General features: G+C 49.2%; 1 protein-coding gene across 2 annotated transcripts; it reads right to left on the bottom strand.

Annotated features, from left to right (window-relative positions):
* Positions 1–946: 946 nt before the first annotated feature.
* Positions 947–19,926, bottom strand: KATNB1 (katanin regulatory subunit B1). 2 transcript variants are annotated; one of them, XM_050903892.1, is made up of 20 exons: positions 19,831–19,926; positions 19,493–19,678; positions 16,704–16,834; positions 14,435–14,552; positions 12,526–12,626; positions 11,944–11,985; positions 11,157–11,240; positions 10,016–10,131; positions 8,884–8,955; positions 8,457–8,607; positions 7,835–8,022; positions 7,578–7,708; positions 6,696–6,746; positions 6,444–6,520; positions 5,657–5,776; positions 4,518–4,667; positions 4,106–4,182; positions 3,609–3,683; positions 2,749–2,865; positions 947–2,130 (listed from the first exon to the last, which is right to left on the bottom strand). In XM_050903892.1, exons 2-20 carry the CDS (start codon positions 19,530–19,532, stop codon positions 1,998–2,000), a joined length of 1,974 nt encoding a protein of 657 aa, XP_050759849.1. In that variant the 5' UTR covers positions 19,533–19,678; positions 19,831–19,926; the 3' UTR covers positions 947–1,997. The 2 variants fall into 2 exon arrangements, with proteins under 2 accessions (XP_050759849.1, XP_050759848.1); XM_050903891.1 differs by having other exon boundaries at positions 7,578–7,711; positions 19,831–19,925.
* Between the last annotated feature and the right edge of the window lie 2,350 nt (positions 19,927–22,276).

Genomic DNA, 22,276 nt, shown 5'->3' with positions numbered 1-22,276 from the left:
CCTGCTCGGGGCGGGTGCTCCCTCTCCCCCCTGGGCTGGAAAAGCCCATGAAAGCCTTCTTGCAGGTGCCTGCCAGTGCAGCCCCCCCCGCAATTGCAGCTATCTGGCTCCCTTAATTAGCGGGAGATCGAGTTGTTAAACCCTAAGTAAGCCCCAGCACCGCAGCGTCTTGCTTCTCCCAGCTCTGCGGGCTGTTCGGGAAAGGCAGGAGGCTGGCGGAGCCTTTTCACACCTCGGTCGGGTCCAGGCACGGGATTATCACCAGAGAGCCCCCGGGTGAGGCAGCAAGCGGCTGCAGTGCAGGCAGGACACGCACCGTGAGCTTCCTGGTGCTCGAAGCAGGCAGCACCTTCAGCCCCGGTCCTGCTGTCCTGCGACGGCACATTGCCAGGGCCTCTTCACCACAGGAGCCACCGCCTCCAGAGCCGTGGAGCAGAGCAGGACGCTCCCCTTTGTTCCTAAAACTTGACCGCGTTTGGCTGAAGTATCAGCGAGGTGGGGATTGGCTTTAGCTTTCCTGCTGGCCCCGCTATCCGCACCTGAAGCGGTCTCCTACAGCCCTGGCTCAGGAGCTCACAGAAAACCACGTAGACAAAGCACTGCCACCACGCCGAGATCTGCTGGAGAGCGGGTGGGGAGAAGAGATCCGCGTCGGGCCGGGGAGAAGGACAAGCCACAAAGGATGACGGTGTTCTTTGGGCTGGGAACTACCCAGCAGAGCGAAACCTCCCCCAGGGTTTCAGCAAGCCACCCGGTCAGTGCTGTCTCTCCGACTCGCTCACCGCATCCACTTACTCACTGCAGCCTCCCAGCAGGAAGGGTGAGAACGGCCGGCTTCCCCACAGGACACGCAGGGAACAGAGCCCTGCGCTTTCCCTGGACGCTCCCAGCCAGGAGCTGTGCCAAGGTGAACAGTACTTCAAGAGATTCAGGCATTTAACACAACTTTTTAAAAAAAGTTACAAATCTTTTAATAAAATTCATTATAAGTTACAGTCTTCCCGGAGAACAGGCTCCAGTGTATAAAACGGGAGACAGGCTGGGAGGAGCAGGGGAAGCACCAACAGGAACCTCTTTCCCCACAGGCAAGAAGAAAGAGGGACAGAAAGGTTCTGACAGACATTTATTGGGAAAAAAAAAAACCTCTAAGAGTGGTCCAGTGGATGTAGAAAGACATTAGTCCATGTCCCTCTGTTCCTCCACCCTCCCAAATCCTTACCCCCAAAGGCAAACACATACGACAAGTCCTGTTTAAGTAAGTCACATATTTTAACAGATCCAGGTAGGCCTCAGTTCCCAGCAACAGTCTGAAGATATTAATCTTCTGCGGCCCAGGGTGCCAGCAGGCATTTTTGAGAAGCCAAGAGACAGCCTCCTCGCGATACGGGTCCTTGAGACTCCACCAGGCACGGCGGCACGGCGTCCTGCCTCACGTTTGGTGAAGCAAGCCAGAGGGGCCGGTCCCACGCGGCAGCTGAAGAAGTCCCTTCCGTAGGGAAAGGGCGCTCCACCCCACAGCAGGCTTTTGCGGGGCGGACGCCGCAGTCCTCAGCGCGCTGCACGAGGAGAGCGGGGCCAGCCGGCCCCAGCCCACAGAGCCAAGCGACAAGAACCGACAGCACAGACGGGTGAAGGAAGGGTGACAGCAGGCTCGGAACCATCCCGTCAGGGAAAGGCCAGCACACAGAGACGGAGCAGCCGAGGGCTTGACGGTGAGATGAAGAGCTGAAATGAAGCTGCTTCCCCGCAGGGGCTTTGCGGGGCTCGCCGCCAGCCAGGTCCCCTCACACAGCACAGACGTCTCTCCGCTCACGTCCTCCATCCAGCCCATAAGGCACCGGTGCCGGGCAGGCGACCAGCCAGCGAGATTCCACTTCCCTACCGTGCTGCAGGGGCGGGGGGGGAAGACGGACACACGGAGAGAGGTGAAATCCAGCCAGACCAAGAGCAGAGGGGAGCTTGGCAGCCTGTGTTTGCACGTGAGGAGGTGGCGGCCGTCACTCCAGGACGGCCATGAGGAGATGCAGTTCCCGAAAGGCACTACCGTGGCGGCCGCTGAGCCCAGACTTGTTCTTGACGATGTTGCTGATGTTTTTCAGCTGCTTGTAGCACAGCTTGCATTTATGGAGCCTGCAAAAAAAAAAAACCAGACAGCAGACACAGCATGAATCCTCAGCTGCTTAAGAGATGTGCTTGTTCCTGTAGTGCCAAAGATGCAACTCAAGCAGGAGAGAACAGACAAGCCCTGCAAACGGCCTGGAAGAGGCTGAAAATGTGAGCGTGGCTCTGTAGAAACACCAGGGATTCAGCCCACGTCCTGATGACGGAGGAGAACGGCATCCACAAACGGGCTCTTTCACTCCTCTTTTCCCCTTCGGCAGTAAAGTCCGGGGAGGAAGGAGGTGCTGGTTTCGGAGGGCCAATTCTCAGAGCAGAGCTATCCTGTGAATGAACTGGAAATCCAGGGCTTGGCTGACAACTCATGTGTCTGGTGAGGTAGAGGGTGAAGCCACAGGGTGGTTTTACTCCTGACATACTCACACTTTGTTTAGTTATGACTCAATTCACAGTGACAGAGGGAAAAGCAGTCCTTGGTCTTTTTCTCAGAGCAGGAGGGTTTGGTGTTTGCAGACAAAAGGGAAGGCATGCCCAGTCTAGTATCAAAGCCTCGACGGTGAGGAGCAAAGCTCACCCAAGAGAAAGGCTGGTTCAAAAAGGGAGCAAGTGGAGGTGAGTAAAGTGCCTCACCTTTCCTCTCTGGTGATGTCCACTCCGACAGAAGGTGGTGCAGCGAGGATGTCTGTGATCAGTGGCAGGAATCTCTGGAGAATGAGTTTCAGGGAGGTGCAGCCAGTTTGCACGTAACTGAAAAAACAAACAGAGAACCGGGTCCCACTTGAATTTCATTCCTGTCCTCCCAGCACACAGCCCTCACTCGCATCCAGTCGCTGGGGATAATCTACTCAAACCACCCCCTCTCCACCACCCGTAACCTGGTAAGGAGAGCAACAGCCAAGTGCCAACACATCTTGGTTCAAGCCAAGACTGAAAGCGAGCCCTTTCGAAAGGTCCTGGCATACACCCTGCTAAGCGGGACCCTTCTGCTCAAGAGCGGAGATGTCCTGCCGAGGGCACCTGGCAGGAGCCTCTCTCCCGGTAGGAAGGGCGGGCAGAAACTCCATCTTAAGAGAGAGGCTGCATTTTTTTTGCCACCTAACGATGAGGTTCAAAGCAATCTTCCAAGCGACGCCAAGGCTGCTGCAGGACTTCGTTCCCCTTGTCCCAAGACAACAGTTTCACTCCCACCAGTGCGCAGAGCCCACTGGTTTTACGTGGCTTTGACCCCTCCTGGCTGCCCGAGCTGCCTTCAATCCAACACACCTACGCCGAATCTCAACATCCTGCTCTTCTTGCCCATGCATACTTTCCATATCTTTTCTCCCACACACTTGGCAACTCCATTGCTCTTTTCCAGGCGTTGTATCGGCATTATACTGTATCTGCTGTGATTTTTCAGGATTTTCTTTCAGCTACAAAATACCCAGTGGAGCTCTCCTATGAATATCCCCGCCTTATCCCCCAAGCACACCGTGTTCTTGGGGCCTCACCTTTCATATTTACTTTGGAGTAGTTTTTCTATCTGCGGCAGGACTATAGTACACAAATCCAGCTTCCAGAGAGATCTGAAACGAAAAGGACACATTCTGAGACCAGAGACTGAGGCTTTAGAAGGCTGAATCGACATAAATAATGCTTTCTGGCAAAAAAGCCCAGGCAGCGGCACTCAAGTTTACTGAGCAAGTTCACCGACTCCCCCTTGCGATAGGAAGTGGCAGGTTCTGACATATTTTATTGACTCTCAGCAGAATCGCTTTACGAAGCCCTAAGACTTCAATTTTCCTTGCAAGACATCATTTGCCTACAGAAAAGGCCCCACAACAACTCCAGCAGTTACTGGCACCGCAGACTTGAAGATCTGACTACGAGCACACGCATTTCACGCTGCCACGGCCCGCTGGACACGAGGCAGGTACAACGCAGCCCTCCCGACGCCCAGCCAGACAGCTCTCGGGTATCCCAGGGGCTGCCCCCATCCAGGACTCACGCTTTTTGGTTGACAATATTCAAGAGGTCCACAACAACAGACAGATCGTTGATCGCCACGGCAGAGTCCACAGAGTTCTGAGAGAGAAGGGGAAGAAGAAGTCGTCTATTACAAAGCTCAAACTGGCTAGGCTAATGCAATTAATATCAAGTGCCGCTTTTCAAAAACAAGGTAGAGGAAATGTGGAGTTGGCTAGGGAAGAGAAGATAACTCTCACACCAGACAGTTTTCTCCACATTTCTTTGTGACCATTCAACCACGGGTGGGACACAGCAGCACTCTGCGGTGCAGCCCTGGGGACAAAAGCTGTGAGACCCTGCATTTTGTGTAAGAGGCAGAATCGGCCCCAGACAAGCCAACAGAGCTGCTCAGCCGCTCCCCTCGTGAGCCTCAGGTATCTCCACATCCTTGCCTTGATGTCACCGGTGCTCCACACAGCCCGCACGGTGTCCAGATTCTTGTGGCGGCTGGTGAGCACCACACACATGGTCTCGTGGCCTTTCCTGATCTGGGACATGGCTTCCTCATCCACGAGCTCGGCCTGGCTTTGGTTTTTCACAGCCTGAAAGTACAGACACGGATGGAGCAGCAATGACAGAGCAGGATGGCACAGAAGGGTAGGAGCTTTCTCTGGCCTAGGTGAGAGCTGGTTTTGGTGTACAGAGTGCCAGTAAATACCGACTTCTTTGCAGATTGTGTTAAAAACATTTTGAAAGGGAAATGCTCAATTTGTTCTGATTTCAGTTACTTCTCTTCTGCCTTTTCTACTACGTCAATCGCAAACATGTTTGAAGCTTTGGAAAAACTCTCAAAATTAAAAAAAGGTGAATTAAAAGTAAGTTTTCAAAACCAGTATGTTTTGACGAAGAAATGTTCTCATGCAATCCCTTTTTTTTAATGTGAAACATTCATCTGAAGTGGGCAAATTTTATTACAAAGCATAAATCTTACACAATTTCTTAGACTCTCAATTTGATTCCTGCCCAAGCCATGCTGGATCCACTACTTCCTTTGCTCACATTTAGAGTTTGGGATCATCAGGATGCTCTGGTCCTTCCCCCTTTTTGGGACAGGGAATACCCTCCCAAGAGAGACCAAGAGGCCTCCGAGATGCAAGAGGCGAAGACTCCTGTGTGATAATTATGTATGTGTAATGGCAGACATCAATTTTCTAAATGAATCACTGTCTAGCGTATGGAATTGTTCACTGTCTCTGTCTCATCCCTCGCTCTCTGCTTTGATAACCCGCTGGATCAACGCTGCTGTGTTCGCATCAGCCTGCTGTCGATCGGAACGGGGGCTGGGTCCAGCAACCCTGAGGTGCTAATTCCGCAGGAACTGCAAGTCAAAGCAGTTGGGAGGCAGGAGAGTAAGCTGGCAGGGGAAGCACCAAGTGAGGAGAGGGAGAGCAGGAGGTAACGTGTTCTCACTCAGTACTGAGGACTGCAGGCTGCAGAAAGCACCTCAGACACTTCTGCACCTCAGAGAACCCCCTTTCTGATGCCACCCAACACAGACACCGGCTGGAAACTTTTTTCCAGAGATACTTACTGGTAGAAAGTCAGAGGCTTTCAGGCCAATGGGCTCATTCCTGGCTGCAGGAATCACCGACGGCTCTGTTCTGGTCAAAGGAGTTGAGGAGGCAATCGGTGGCCTCTGAACCGGATCAGGCTGCAGGAGAAATTGGGATAAAAGCTCTAGCAGCAACAGTCTGGCCCTAGCCTGATGTCCTTTTTTTCCTGACCCACTTTCCTCTCACAGCATGGCCCTAATGCAGAAGCAGTCTCCAATTCGCTAGCATAGTTTAAGAGGCAATAAAGTATCTCTCAGGTACACGCCAAGATGTAATTAATGTTTGCAAAGAACATGGAGATGCCCCAGCAGAAGTGCCAAGTGCTGTCATTGTTATCAGCGCCTAAATTCAGGGCAATGGGCCGTGGCCAGCCTGAAGGCCAAGAGAAAATTCTAAAGAAGCCAGTATAATGTACCCTGGCCCATCGGCTGCTTGCGATTTTGGCGACAAAACAGCCTCAGTTCAAGCACTTGCAGAAATCTGGCACTTGGTTCTCTTCAGAGTGCCCCAATTTTGAGACGCAAGGAAAAACACCACTGCAAGTGCAAGAAGCGAACAAAAGCAATACAGCCATTGCCTGTTGGAGGCTTGGCCTTCGATTCCGCCGCTCAGGCAAGACACACGGGCAGGACAAAGAGTGGAGCTGCACTTTTACTGCTCTTCAGTAGAGGAATCAGCTTGATTAGAAATCGTAACGTCTCCAGCACTCGCATATCTTTCACAGTAGGAGCGTGAACAGCTATTAACAGATCATACAGTACGTACAAGTTCTTGCTTTGGCAACGGGGTCTGGACATCCGCAGCTTGGCTGGGCTTCACTGCTTCCTTTGCAGTTACGGGCTCTACCAAGATGGAAAGAAGTGGAAAAGCAGAAACTGATTGTTCCTTTCAAGAGGAGTTGAGAGCAAAGGTTCTGTATAGCTGGACTACAAGTAGTCGTTTCTGCAGACATGCAGCTCTCCCTCTTTTGAGGGCCATTAATCCCCATTCCCACCAAGGGGTCATTTTCATACTCACCATCCTCAGGAGGGGCTGGAAAGGGCTCGTTGTTTCGAGGCGGAGTTCGACCTACAGAAAGAGAGAAAAAAAAAAAAGAATAAAGAAACGAAGGAGCATGCAAGGCTATAGATTAGCGATAAATCAACCTTGGAGCTGGGAGATCTCCAACAACTCCACAGATTAGGGTAATCAGTGATACGGCAAGCAGGGTTATCTCCTTCAGACCTTGACGCTATCGTTGAGTTTAGCCAAAGGCTTTCAGCCTTCATGGATGGGAGGGACAAAACTGACCCGTGTAGTTCATTGCGGCTGTAGAGGTGTGCAGCACAAGAAAAGGCACTGTCCCAACAAATTATATTAGAAAAAAAATTCACCTCCCGCTAAACTGATTTACATAAGTAAATCAAAATAATGACTATGAATTCCTTAGAAAGTGTATCTCATTTTTCTCATTTACATAAAAATGAGACACAGGCATTGCACTATGCCTCCTAAACAACAGTCTCTGCTTTAACAAAACATTTTGCCTTTCCTTCTTTAATGGAGGCTGCTGATTTTATACATATCAAAATTCTAAGCTAATAAAGATCCCGTAACACAGTAGTCCTTCCTCATCAGGACAGGAAGGCAGCATGTTTACAATGGAGCTCTGGATTCTGAGCCAAGCTTCGACCGGACATCGCTGCCCCCTAGTAAAGGTGCCACCTTCCAGCAGTTCACCAACACGATCTGGGGTTCAGCGTCCAAGCACAGAATATTAAAGAAAAGTTTTCTAAACTCTCCCAGTCACAGGTGAAGCCTCTATCATAGTAAGCCAAAGCTCACTTCTACTGAACCAGTTTAGCACCTACAGCTCTAATCCAAACACCACTCAAAAGCACAATAAACCCTGGTACTGACAGATAGCATTCTTGGGCTGGAAGATCTCTTTGTAATCCTCCGGGTTCTGGATCTCAGCCTTCGATTCCTTCTCATCCCGGTCATCTTCACTGCTGGGACTGCGCCTCTCACTCTCTGAGTTGTGCTTCACTCTGCTGTGGAAAAAGAGATGGTGTCAGGGGAAGTCATATGGACTCTGTCAGAGAGAGCGAGAGCACTAAGCTCCTTGTACATTTCCTTAAAATCTTGAAATTCAACCAGCCAGCAGATTCCCTTACCTCTGTGGCTTGCTGCAGCTAGTTGAGGGCCTGTCATAGATGCGGCGAAGGGAGGACCCCGTGGGGGTAGGCGGCACAAGAGGCTCGTCATCCCTGATCAGCCCATGAGGAATAGAATCCAACTTTGTGACTCTGCTGAGATCCACAACGAAGGAAGAGACTGTGCTTTGCGCAAAGGAAACTCCTATCTGCAGAGGCAAAAGGTCAAGGTAATTCACCAGGGAGCAGGGTGCACGCCAGCCTTTTTGAGAACAGGCATGATGGAGTGACCCTGAGCAACCACACTCGAGAATTTCTCAGTTCAGTGTTTTGGCTTTTTCAAGTTGAAGTTGCCAATGTTTTATGAAAGGCTATGATAAAAGTTTTGCCAAGCATAATTTCTAAATACTGGTCAAACCAAGCCCCAGTTCTTTCCTCCAGAAGCCAAAAGAGAGACAAAGTGGAGCATGAGGCTGCTGAAAGCACAAGCACACAAGCTTTGTCTAAGTGCTGGGCACATTGCAAGCCCTAGCCACTTCTAGTCTGACATAAGCTTAAAGGTCAGAAGGCCTGCAAGGAGGCAGGAGGATTTTATCTCGTGTTTCGCAGCTGCCTCCCCGACTCCTCAGGAGCGGTGACTTACCAGCTGGTTGTTGCAGATAGATAAGTCAGCTACTTTTCCCCAGTTCACCAAGACCACATCAAAACAGCGCTCTGGCTCCCAGCCGTACACACGCAGCGAGTCCTGGAAGCCACTATACAAGCAGCAGCCATCTGGATTGAAGAGCACGCACCTGGGAGGAAGGCAGGTGGAGAATGAGGCCCAGCTTTCCAACCTTGCTCAGTCCCACAAGGACCCCAGGGCTGTATCCCTGACCTCACTGAACACCTCCAGCCCCGTTTCTAACAATGAACCTACCCATCTGGTGTTCACCTGTACAACCTGGTAGGCCTGGGCACCATCTCCAGCAGCCCAAATTTCTCCCCAGTAAAGTCTCTCTTTCAGGAAATCCTCCCGTCACCCCCACTTTAGTCTCTGCCTAGCACACTGCAGTCGGAATTTAATTTACCTGACAGGAGTAGCCTCCTCTTCAATACAGCTCACAACTTGAAACTTCTCCAAGTCCCAGAACCGAACAGTCCTGTACACACAACACAACAAAAATCACAGAATCATTTAGGTTTGAAAGACCCTTGAGATCATCAAGTCCAACCATAAACCTAGCACTGCCAAGTCCACCACTAAACCATGTCCCTAAGTGCCACATCTACATGTCTTTTAAATACCTCCAGGGATGGGGACTCAACCACTTCACTGGGCAGCCTGTTCCAATGCTTGACAACCCTTTCGGTGAAGAAATTTTTCCTAATATCCAATCTAAACCTCCCCTGGCGCAACTTGAGGCCGTTTCCTCCTGTCCTATCGCTTGTTACTTGGGAGAAGAGACCGACCCCCACCTCGCTACAACCTCCTTTCAGGTAGTTGGAGATAAGGTCTCCCCTCAGCCTCCTTTTCTCCAGGCTAAACAACCCCAGTTCCCTCAGCCGCTCCTCCTAAGACTTGTTCTCTACACCCTTCACCAGCTTCGGTGCTCTTCTTTGGATGCCCTCCAGCACCTCAATGTCTGTCTTGTAGTGAGGGGCCCAAAACTGAACACAGGATTCGAGGTGCGGCCTCACCAGTGCCGAGTACAGGGGGACGCTCATCCCTCTAGAAATCTGCTGTAGGATCCAGTATTGAAATAACACGCTAATAGCTAGAATGACTTTCGCCATTGTGCACATACGATGAACGTACACAGGCGGCTAGTCTAGCTGAGATCCATGAATCCAGCCACAGACGCTCAGAGGCTCTAGGTATGGATAGGTATTTAGAGCTGACCAGAGCTAAGAGGACACCCTGCTAGCTGAGCGGGACTGCTTGCTGTTCAGATAGGATGTCAGCTGGATTAGTGCGATGCTTGAGGCTATCGCATTGTTTTCCAGTGTGGCAGAAGATGCCATCCATTTTGGATGAGAAGGCAAGATCTCCGTGTGCTGCGCATCACGGATGTGACACGCTGCTGGCTAGATGTCAGGCTCTTGCAATGACAGGTTTGAGTTGTGTGATATTCTACATATTTTCTACGTTCCTAAAAGGAAGGGCATTGGGAAAGGGAACCGACACATACTATTCCCTTCTTTCTCCCTCCCCTTACGTACCTGTCAGAGCTGCCAGAAGCCAAAAGGTATTCATTGGGATGGAATTCAACAACGTTTACTGGGCCGGTATGTCCTGTAAACTCAAACATTATCTTCCCGGCAGCCAGATCCCACAGCTAGAAGGAAAGGATCCCACAGAAGAAGGAAAGAACAGAGAGACTCTTGAAAAGATTTAATGTTAGAGAATTCCAATACACTTCAGATTTCCTTGTACTGGCAACCTTCTAACACTTCTCCCCCTCCAAGAACAGACTCAAGTTTGTCAAAGAAAGCAATGATCAGGGAAGGAGTACCGTCCCACTCATTTAAGGCTGCATTTTTTTCTTTTTTTCTTCTTTTTTTTTGGCATTCTCTTTCAAATTTTCCATTTAGTTTTAATTCCTGATTTGTCCCCTAGAAGCTTCTGGTTTATATTTAGAGACTGGGATAAAATACAGCAGTTCCACCTGTCCCCACAGATTAAATCTCAAAAGCAAAGAAACAAAAATCTGAAAGCTCTGAATCCCTTAGCAATTCATTCTTCCTGTGCTTTAGTCTCCACTGAAAAATCCAGAGTGAAATGACTGATCAGTTTCTTTCATGCGAAGCCGAAAACAAAAATCAGTCCTTCGCCCACATTCCTCCATACCACATCTGAAACAACTGAAGCCACTGCTTCAGTCGATACTTTTCTGAATTCCTTCTCTTGCTCTGCTCAGTCCTGACAGCAATTTTCAGACTGACAATCATGTGCAATGTGTATGACAACGCACTCCTACTGAATTAACTGAGCAGAGCCAGAAATTGGTGTGGTGAAGCAACGTGCTGTGGACAACTCATTCTGTAACATTTACAGAGACGACTGAGGCCAACGTTCAGGTATCACAACTCTACCACCATCAAAACTTGAACCTTCACACGCACAGTGCCAACGTGCCTGTTGGATAAGTGCGTTTCAACACATGCAGCTCTTTTCTGGATGTTGTGGGCCACTGGACACCATCCTCATAAACAGACTGGTCCCTGCAAAGCCACAGGGCTGAGCCAGCTGCCTAATGAACTGAAGGTGTTTAGGAGCGAGTGCTGGTAATGCCTGGTAAAAAGCCGATCCCAGCATTCCTATGTGCCACGAGCACATAAGGAGAGTGTCGCAATAAATTACCTTTACAGTGTGATCATCAGCAGCAGAGGCTAACCATTTCCCATCAGGACTAAAGCGGAGACATCGAACTGCTTCTGTGTGACCCTGAAATGAGAACAACAAGTAGTATTTTCTTCCCGCTCCCCCCCCCCCTTCCTTTAGAGGGAATTCTGGCTTTTGTCTTTCAATCCTACACAATATAATAAAATAAAATCAAGTAACTGTTTCACAGAGTCCGCAGCTCGCAGAACACTAAACACTACACTCAAGAGCTACACCCATCCATGCTAAATGGGTGTAATCTCTCTCATCTAGACATTTCTGGCATCTGTTTAAGCATGGTAAATACAGATCTGGCTTAACTAATAAGAATCAATTTTAAATTACACAGATTTATGGGTGGTCAGATAGAAGTGCTATGCCATTAAGTTGGTTTCTAAATGAAATTAATATACAGCAAGTTCTTTGGGTAGAAAGAGGCCCCAAGAATGGAACCATCTTGGTGCAGTGGGGACTAGCATGGCAATATCAGTCACAGTATATAAAGAAACACTCATGGATGCTCTCCATCCCCACTGAAGCCAACCAGACTATAGTACATTAACTCCTAGGATATCCATTTCATATTCCCATACGGTTCCCAGAGGTCTGCAGAGGTTTGCCAGGCCACTTCACAAATCGTGCAGATCTTATTTTCGTACTGGAAAACTCAGAAGTTAATTGTACGTAATCACTTTAAGGTTTGCTCACAAGTCCTCGACAGAAATCTTTCTCCTCTCTTCGCCTGAAAACTAATGAAGCATTTTACCTTGTACCTGAAGACACAGCCTTTTCTTCTCACATCCCAGAGCTACAGGGAAGAAAAGCGAACAAAAGATATGCTTAGAGCAGTACGTGGGGAGCCCAAGCGTCCCGTCAGAACAAGAGCTCTCCCTGTCACCAAGCTGATAGACACTGCAGAATGAAAACACTGAAGGGGCTGTTGAACCCCTGTTTGCTTCAGGGGTATTTCCTAACCCAATTCCCCAAGCGAGAATCACTTCTGTAAGGTATTTCTTACTACAGAAGCTCAGTTCCTACAGTCAAACACCAGCCTGATGAAGCAGACGCAATCCACAGCAATCAGGACATCTGAGCTTCCTGACACCAGGTCTCGGCTGGCACCTTACTCGGAGCCACATTCCACAACAGAGGAGTCACGCTCAGGAGCTACCGCTGTGAAAATACATGCACGAATTTCACAAGCACTCGCAAATACACCTGCCCACACACATGGAAATGATGATGTACAGCATCTACCAACAGCTTGGCACAAAACACGTTCTGGCACTCTTCAAAACAAAGCTACTGCAAGTGAAGAGGGCAATCTCTAGGGGAAGCTGGGTTTTACCTTAATGTTCGTGTCCAAAGAGCCAGATGCCACAAAGCTTCCAAAAGGATGGAAATCAAGGCTGCAGATATTCGCTTTGTGACCGAGTAAGGTACGAAGAACTGGGAAAAGGAGAAGCAGAGCAGGGAGAAGGAACAGGGAGCAAACATTTAGTAGTCCATTTCCCCCAGACACCATGCAGAAGTTTAGCCATACTATCCTCACCAGTAAGCACATGCTAATACAACGTACATTAGACACGCTACATATTGTTTATTCATCTGTATACATTATCTTATGGAAATGTTTCTGACTTTACCCTTGCAATGCAAAGAAATGGCAACAGAGGGCCCATGTTCAATGATCCTAATCAAAGTCCTGTCCTTAGGTGTGGAAACTATGAATAGAACTCCAAAAGTCTCCATTCTGAAAATAAAACTAAAAAGGCAGACTTCGAGGCAGCTGTCAGGCAGTGTATCTTTCCACTTGTTACAAACAGAGCAAAAATGGAAGGTGGGGAGGGAACAGTTTTAGCCAGGAAGTGAAAGGGACATCCGATTGCCTGCGCCGTTCACCTTGCAGCTATTAGACAGACCCTTTCCCGGGACTCTGCACGCCCGTCCAGGCACAATCCTGACTCCTACCTCTTAGGTTCCAATATTTGCCCTGGAATCCTTCAATTGCCCCTTGCAAGAAGCATCCCAAAGACCAGGAAAGGACGCTTAGGAAGCATGAGACAAAGAAATTATCACTGTTTCAGCAAGTCATCAACCAAGTAACACCCCCTGTAATTCTGGAAACCAGAAAGGACCAGTAGAACTGGTACACCGTATCTCTGAGAGCAGAGACGAACGCAGAACTCAACTTGGAGGAAGAAGAATTGCTCAGATAGTAACATGGGCAATCTCTCTCCATCATCTGTCATCTGGAACAGTCTGATGATTCCCCTGGCAGAAATTAGCTCTTGAGCCAGACCTGGAGTGGTCATTTGCACAGACACTGGCTCATAGGTCTCCTCATAAATTCAGCCAGATCAGTTACTCTCCACTGGTAGAGCCAAACTATTTTGTAACTGAACTGATTCTAACTGTCTGAATGACAAAAGTGCTTTTTATTATTTATGCCACCTGCTGCTTGCCTTCTTAGCTCAGCCAGTATAAGTCTATTTTCATTACACATTCTTTCTATGAACAAGTAGCAACCTATAAGAAATATTCCGTCATTTGATGGTATTCCTGCTGGAATGCACTCAAGTGATTCATGATACCTTTGCAAACTTGTTCTAGGATTTGAGAAAAATGCAATAAATAAAGCATGACTCAACAGCTGGCCTTTAAAGGATCAGAGCTCGATGAGTTCATAGCTTTTAAAATTTATTAAAAATTACGTCTTTGTCTATTTATATGGCCACGCAAGAGCAGAAGAGGAAAAAAAAAATCATTTGAGGAAAAACAGAAAAGTTAGAACCTAAGAACGAGAACAAGAGGTCAGAAAGCGGGGGAGTCCTGGACTTGTGCAGATCCTAATATTTTCAAAACTTCCAATCTGATTTTAGATCCTTTTATTAAGGTTGACAATTTTCAGCTGAGACTCTGAATACAAATTCTGTGTGCCTAGTTACTCTATACACGCATGGAACCTGATCTGGTATATAGATTTCAACACACTCGGGTCAAAACCTACAAACTAGTTCCTCAAATCAGTCTCCACAATACACGTACAAATTTCTGCTCGAGCGTGCATACACAGCTCTACAGTCTCAGCAGGAAGTGCATAAAAGCCCTCTAAGAGGGATGGAAATTAGGATGAAAGCAATGCCAGGCTGCTGTTCCTTCTTAAGTTGCAAACCTTCTGGGTCAGCACAGATATTAAGCATAAGGATATTCCAAAAAGCGTGCATTAACAGAAGTGAAAACTCATGGAAACATACTTTTGGCAGCCTCCAGGTCCCAGACTCGAATGGACCCTGACTGGGACCCTGCAACAATGAGTTCCTCATTCGTATTGATCTGTAGGCTCTCAATGGGCGTTGTATGGCCTGTCAAGCTCTGCAAAGAAAACCACGAGTCACAATTAACAGCTGCTGACACAGCCCTGTCCACAGCGGCGTTGTTCATACTCGACTGGTAACTATTTAGCCATGAGCTGGGACCACCTGATCGTGCCACTGGTCCTTTTTCCTCATCATACTGTATATGGTATGGTAAAGCACCCTGAAGATCATCACTGCATATAGCACCGCGCACGTATCTTCCACGTTATCCCACTTTCTGGGGCACACTGACTAATTTTTAAAGGATGCATCAACAGAGACATGGGTAGTTAAACATTAGGTGTGGATGCCCAGACAAGGTTGACACATGCTTACATTATAAAAATTATGCTGTGCAAGCGCAATGGCACCGTGTTTGCTCTAAATGGGTCACGTAAGTGTCACGAACCGGTTACAAAATCAAAGCAAGAGCAAAATCAGGGCTGCTTCGAAACCTTCACATAAGCAAGGAGCCGTACGTTGCTGCCAGCAATGGGTGTCACAGTGATAACGTGGTGCTATTACTGAAGTATTAACTTGAGGCATAAGGTAGTAATTCACATGTACGCAGCTCCTTTCATCCTTGAGCATCTAAAAGCTTACAAATTACATAAGTATTTTGAAAAGGCCAGTATTTAATTAAAACACAAGAATATTTAAAATTAGCTCTAGAAAACCAATACTACTATTACAGACTTTTTACTTCTCAATTAAGCAATATTCCATGCTTTACTCCATCCTCAAACAGGTCTTTTTAAACAGCTAAGCTAGCTCTGTGCCTCCCACACACGTACAGAGGCTGGGAACGCCAGTTGAAAGCTGCCTGTTCTGATGGGGCTTTCTTAGGATTTCACGTGCAACTGAAATCCTCTACATACTCCACAGCTGCGACTGTCCCTGCTTAGTGAGAAACAGAGCTCACACTGGAACCAAAGTCACAATGCTACTTGAAAAGTTCCTCTTCTCCCTCTTCCCCAACACCTAAACATCTGGAATCCTAACAATGTAAGGACTGAAGATGAATTTCAGAGGACAAAATACACAGCACAACCCCAAAAATCAAGATTCTTTTGATATACAAGAATGGCACAAGTCCTCAGCAGCTCCAGTCAGTCCCTGCGTCTCAGAAACACCAGCTTCTAACGTCTGTGGTTCCCAGGAAGCGCAGGAGAGGTACAGCTCTCTGCTCCCACAGAAAGGGTACGGAGATATTTAGTCCTCCAACCCTCCTTCTTGTGCAAGGCAATACTCTGGTTTCAAACTACTGTCACACCACCACCAAGGGCCTGGAAAGACACAGCTTAACAACACTATGCAAGAAGCACAGCACAGCCAAAGATGAGCAACTCCTTTTGCACCCACTTCAACCTCTTTATACCTGACTTCAGTAAATGAATGGAAAAATAAAGTAGACACATTCTCCTTTTAGCCTTTTTGACCCTACTTTCTTGATTTCTTCTTCACAAGGTTCACGCTGGCTAGAGAAATGCCTTCCATAACACAACATTATTGCGTTGTTAGTTAAACAAGTGACAAGGGACACTTGCTAAAGATGGTTTTCCACAACACCCACTCAAAACAAAAGCGATGCAGGACAGACATTTGTTAAATGTATTTATCATGTGCTTTAGTGATCACCACTGGGGTAACCCTATTCTTTCTAACACACTGCGCCCAGCATTACTCTTCCCCAGCCTACAGGCAAGTTAGCAAACTACTCTGACAAACTTTGTGCCGACAGTTAGGGACTGCGGGACAGGTGGGAACGCATCCTGCTGGGGATGTTTCCTGCTAGGAGGGCAAACTCCAGGGTATAAAACTGGCCCCTGTAGCTTGCGCTATAGAACTAGCTGATCTCATACAAAACTCTGCATTTAATTATCTGTAGCCTGGTAACGGAAGGCACGATATTCATTACCTGAGCAAGCACTGGCCCAGCTGAAGCAGCCAGCCATCCCAGATTCTCTCTGGAGCAGTGGTCTCACCAGTTACTGAATTCTGTCCCTGTCTTTAGCTAGAATCCGGTCACCCAGCTTTGGGTGTTGGTAAACTTTATTCACAAGTCCCAGAGGCTACAACCCAACAATCTCTCCCCTCATTCCCCACCCTCCCTACCTCGGAATTAATATCCCCATCCCCCAAAAGTTGAAAACAGGCCTGTTCTTACCATGATGCAGTTGGGCTTGTTAACTGACCATATGTTGACCCGACAGTCATCTCCTCCAGTTGCCAGTAGCCGGCCTGAACTTTTTCCTAGGACTAGTGAGGACACATTGCTGCTGTGAGCCGTGATCTCTTCTGCACAAAACAAAGCAAACAGTTATTACAGACTGGTACAACAATTTTCCATGCCATACATCCCAAAGGACTAAAAAAAATATTCTTCCTCCAGAAGAACTTTCCAGTTTCCACTAGCCAAGCTGCAGCAGCACACTGTCCAGATAAGAAGTCACACTATTATCTTGCTTGAAACAGTCCTTCTTGGCTCTGCCTGCTGTACGTAAGACATTTGCTGACTAAGCTTCACAACTCCAGTGCTCATGTGGCTTACAAAAAGCATCTTCTCTCTCTAGCAGCAGCTCAGTAGCTTTTAAAGATTTGCTCAACTGTGGCAACCTGCTCGCAGAAGCTGCTTTACCTTCGGTACCAGGGTGGGTCTTAGTAAGCCAAGCTGTCTGAGAAGCTGCAACAATACGCAGCAGCCAGAGTCATCTAGCGAAAGGCCCTCTAATCCCGTTCTAGAAAGCGGCAGCAGACTGTCCAACCTGAGAGGAACTGGGAGATTAGCAGCAGTACAGTTTGTTACCTTACACAAAAAAAGTCAGACTCAGCAGCGGGGGTAGGTGGAGCTGCCTTCTCTGAGCTTTGGCAGAGGCTTTGCTACGTTCCCACTATGTCACACAGGTGAAACTTCGCAATGCAAAGTGTGAAACTGTGACGAAGGAAGGACGAATGTAGATCCGAAAGCGCACAAAAGAACAAACACGACTGATACTAAAAGACTGTTAAAAAACTGGGGGCTGAGGGGAAGCTCTGGTGCTGAGAGGGCTTCGCAATGACACAACTCCAAGGAAGCCTCATCATAAAGAAATGAGTTTGGGGCAAAAGAGAAACCAAAGGAGCATCTTTGCTTAGACATCTAATTTTCACAGTGGATTTTTAAATCCACTCAAATTTTTGGCAGGTGCTTTTGGCAGATCTATTTACCGATTTCTTCCTCTCTACAGATCTCTTTGAGAGTTGACAGGATTTGCATGCCTAATAGTTATGAAACTTGTTTGTAAAAAGGCTAGGTAGCAATCAATTCAGCTTTCCTTCGGATTGTTTTGGTGGGAGGAGCAATTTGATCATTTTACACACAACACTAATCCAAAAGGATATTAGACGGCTGCAATAATAATTACAGGTACTTTGATCTCAAGCTCTCAGAGTGCTTTTTTGAAAGCAAAACTGCGCAACTTTCACTTTAGCTGGAGAAACAGCTTTCAAATTACAAAGGTAACTGGACCGTAAATTACACGAGAAGGGCAAATCTGAAAATATGCTTGTATTGTGTTGAAAGACCAATCTTCCATATGACAATGCTAAACTAAAGTATGTATGTACACACAGACTTGAAGGTAACCAACAGTACAATTAGTATTAATAGACCAACTCACTAGTTAAAATTGAAAGGATAGATGCTGAGCATTGCTGCTGAAATGAGTGCGTCAGCAGCTCCACTTTTTCCCTCCTCTTGATTTCATTCTTAATAATATATTGTAAGTTTAAAAGTCACCGCTGAAGTATTCAACCCTCTGTTCATAAAAGCCAGGTTATAACCTGACGCCAGCCTTGGCCAGATAGCTTCATCCGCTCCCCCAGTGAAGTGCCAATTTCCTTAAACCCACAAACTTTTTTTTTTTAATGAAGTATTCGTCACCCACCAGCTCAGTAATATTAAGCTCCTAATTAGCATCGCTGAAACATTTCTAACATTCAGAATGCTTCTTGCTCTAAAGAGGATGCTAAGATGGGGCAGAGCCTAGCAAAAATGAAGATCAAGAACTTCTGCCCACTTAAAGAGAATGGAGATTGATCGACTTCCAGCTTTTCCTATAACTGGAGTTTCAGGGATGGGAAGATAACATAGCAAACTGGCTTTCTCCTCAAAAAGATACGAAATTACTAAGTCAATTATCTCAGCTCCCTTAATGTGTTACCGGTCAAGGATACCGTATTTCTGCTAGCCAATTTCTAGACGCCAAGTCCCTGGTCTAAAGCTCGTACTTCTGAACAACCCATCACTTCCCACTGCTTCTAAGCATTTCTCGACAGCCCCTGTGAAATCACTCATCAGTGACCAGGGAAGCAGCTAGAAATGGACAGTCGGCAACTGTTTACTGCTCCTTCTGAGGAAAAATAATGGACGTAAAAGCAGCAGATTCTTACTGCCTCTTGCAAAGCAATTTCAGGAGAATGAGACATACAGGCCCTGCAAAGATCACCTCATCCCTCCTGCAGCAAAGAGCTCAGTGCACCTTCTGTAACAAGTGAGCAGCAATGAAGGGCAACCCCAAACAGGATAACCTGACACCGAGGGAACTCCCCGCTGCAGCCTGGGCTCTGAAGGGGGGGTTCCATCACTCCCTTGCTTGTTCTTATATTACATTAGAGTCATGTGGGGTTAGCTAGAAATTTAGGATAGCATCACAGCAACTAGTCAGGACAAATATAGGCCCTGACCCTTTGACAACAGCAATGACAAGGCCCTACGCCATTCCACTATGCTGCTACGTTTTCCAAAAGGATTTCTGGGAGTTAAAAATTGCAGTCAGCAACTTGGAAAGAGGGCCGGGGCACCCACACCCAAGGCAGGGATTAGCTGGTTCCTATCACAAACCGCCTCTTCCACCCCACTTCCAGCTGGGGAGACTCCTCTGCCCTCCCTCGGGAGCGCAGCCCGGCGACACTCACGCAGCTTCCACGCCGTCTTAGTGGTGACGGCCACGGCCATGTCTCAGCGCGGCGCCTCTCCGACGGGCAGGCCAGAAGCGCCTTCCTCCTCCCAGCGAGGCTCCGCCGCCGGGCCCTGCCTGGGCCGCCTCTCCGCCGGCGCGTCCTACCGCCGCCGGCCCATCCACCCGACCTTCCCCGGCCGCCCTGGAGGCAAAAAAAAACACCGGCCGGGGTTACGGCGACGTCCCCGCCACGCTGGGCCGAGGAGCGGGAAGGCCGCGCCGAGGCGGCAGCGGGCAGGGGGCGGGGGCGCAGCCCGCCGCCCGGCCCGACAGCAGCGCGGGGCGAGGCCTCACCGCTGACGACCATCAGGGTAGCGACGGGCCAGCGGGGAGCCCCGCGGGCGGTGCCGGCGGGGGCGGGCGGGAAGCGCTCCTCGGGCCGCCGCAGCCTCACCGGGCGATGAGGAGCAGCGGGCGGCGCCCGGAGCTGCCGGGGGGACGGCTTGAACGCCTGGTGGTGGTGGCGGCGGCGGTGCTCGGTGGGGCCCGCCCAGCCGCCCCGGCTCTACCGGCGGCGGCGGCAGCTCGGGCGGTACCGGACCCCCACCCCCCGCCCGCCCCCCCCGGCGGCACCGCCGCCGCCTGACAACCGGCCCCTCACAACAAACCTCGGCCGCGCCCCGCCTCCGCCCGGCCGCCGCCAATCAGAGCCGCCACCCCCCGGCCAATCCCCGGCGTCGCTGAACCCCGCCGCGCCGAGCCGGGCGGCTGCCCGGTTTCCGCACGCTTCCCGGCCAATAGGAACTGAGGGAGGGGCGGTTGCCTTAGCGACCGCAGAGCGGCCGGCCATTCGCAACGCAGCTTCTTGGCGGAGCCTTTCAAGCACGGCCAATAAGAGAGGGCGGCGCGCTGGAGCTGCGGGGCTGCCATTTTGCGGCGCGGCGGGGCGGAGCTGGGCCGCCCTGAGGGGCGGTGCCGGGTGCTGCCGGTTCTCTGGCCAGCGCGGAGGCTGCCGCGGCCCCTTCGCCTGGAGCTGCCGTGGGCCCTTCCTCAGGGCCCTTCCTCAGGGCCCTTCCTCAGGGCCCCCTCAGGGCCCGCCCTCAGGGCCCGCCCTCAGGGCCCGCCCTCAGGGCCCGCCGGCGGCCGAGGCTGTTGTGCCCCTGGGCTGTGGCTGGTGTGTCTCCAGGAGGCGACTCCCCTCGCCGGGTGTCACGGGCGCAGCCCCGGCAGAAGCGGGGCTCCCGGGGTCCCCCCCCCTTTCTGTGTCTTTCTGCCAGGCAGCGCTGGCACCAGCTCCCCGGGTTCTTGCTACCCGCAGCCAGTCAGGCCCACCGGGGCCTCGGGTCGTTTTTCCTCCCAGGGGAGCCGTGCTGGGTGCTCTCACAGCCTGGCTGAGATGGAGTCATGCCACTTCTACGCTTTCCTCCCTGTCTGAATCCAATTACTCCATCAAAAGAGAAAATCAAATTAGTTTGATGCTAGTACTTGATAATATGTATTAGCTGATTTTTTGGCAGCTGCTGTGTCCCTAGTGCCTGTAAAAGGATTTTTAAATTAATTTGTTCTGGTGTCTTTTCTGGTATTGAACTGACGCTGATGAGCTCATAACCAGAGGCTGGCTTGCTCCTTTTTTTCTTTCTGTTTAGAGGCCTTAGGGTTTCCTTTCTCCCCAGTTCCCTGAGGTCCCTTAGTCCTGCAGGAGTTCATAGCCCTTGTGGTTCGGAAATTGTTTTGGCTAGTTCCTGAAATTCCTGGTGTTCCTTTCCAGTAGTGTGTTCTTATTGGAATACTTCTCTGTCTCGAAGAGTGACCTGTTCTGAGCTTTCTCCTTTCCTGGCCTGTTTCTACCTGTGCTAGGTCACCACGTTAGCCAAGCGTTGCTAGAGGGACGCAGAGCTGTCAGAAACAGTGTGTTGGTGTGAAATAGGCTGCTGCTGTTGAATGGCTTGGAACATGATGTGCTGTCGTAAAACATCTTGGAGCTCCAAAACTGGGAGCTGGGAGGCCTGGGCAGACCCAGGGATTTGCTGTGGTGGGTGTCAAACACTGCAACCATCTCCCACAGGAGACGGATGAATTCTCTGCTCTCCATTTGTGAGCCCCAAATGGAGTGCATCCTTCAAGTGACACCTAAATTAATGGGCTCTCTAGAAGGGTAATTTGGTATATTGTAATGACCTAGGATATTCAGATTAGGCATAATGAGCTATGGTGGCTTCTGGTTTTAACACTGTGTTTACCTCTTAAAATGTAACAGAAACAACACAAGAGGAAATGGCTCTGTTGCAGTAAAACAGGCAGTCGCATGGGGGTGTTCTCTGCAAAAGCCCTTTAGTGTATCTATTACACTTAAAAAGGACAGTTACCATAAAACAAGAAGTTTAATCTGCTCTGGTTCATGCTGTATTTCAGGTGTAATGTCCCTTATTCTGCTGTATCACAGCAAAATACGTTTCTGCCTTCCCCCAGCTGCTATCAGTATAGTCTTCATTGAAGATGATCATTAGAGGTTGTTCCTTGAAGACTGTAGCTGTTGGGAACTGTAGGTAGAACCACCGTAAGTGTCCACGGTGCCTAATGTACTACAGGTGACATCAGAAATTGTTTCCTGGCAGGTTCAGGGACTTATATAAATACCAATACATGGCACACACATGCTGACCTCTACTTGTGGATCTCAGGGAATGATTATTAACCAAAATACTTGATTACCTCAAGTTTCTTGGATTTGGAATGCTTTTTGGATTCCTCTTGACTTTTTACCCTGCCTGCCAATATTTGTGAATAGTGAGTGGAGACA

Source organism: Gymnogyps californianus, chromosome 12, assembly GCF_018139145.2.
Source record: "Gymnogyps californianus isolate 813 chromosome 12, ASM1813914v2, whole genome shotgun sequence".
Taxonomy (NCBI): Eukaryota; Metazoa; Chordata; class Aves; order Accipitriformes; family Cathartidae; genus Gymnogyps; species Gymnogyps californianus.
Note: the sequence above shows the minus strand (reverse complement) of the source record. Positions and strands in the feature narration are given on the sequence as shown.

Excerpts from the sequence above, each read along its gene's own strand:
- KATNB1 (XM_050903891.1), bottom strand. The coding sequence starts at position 19,532 with ATGGCCGTGGCCGTCACCACTAAGACGGCGTGGAAGCTGC. Across the intron at positions 7,712-7,834 it reads AGCTGCAGCAAGCCACAGAG|CAGAGTGAAGCACAACTCAG; the intron begins GTAAGGGAATCT and ends CTTTTTCCACAG. Across the intron at positions 6,747-7,577 it reads CCAGCCCAAGAATGCTATCT|GTCGAACTCCGCCTCGAAAC; the intron begins GTCAGTACCAGG and ends CTCTTTCTGTAG.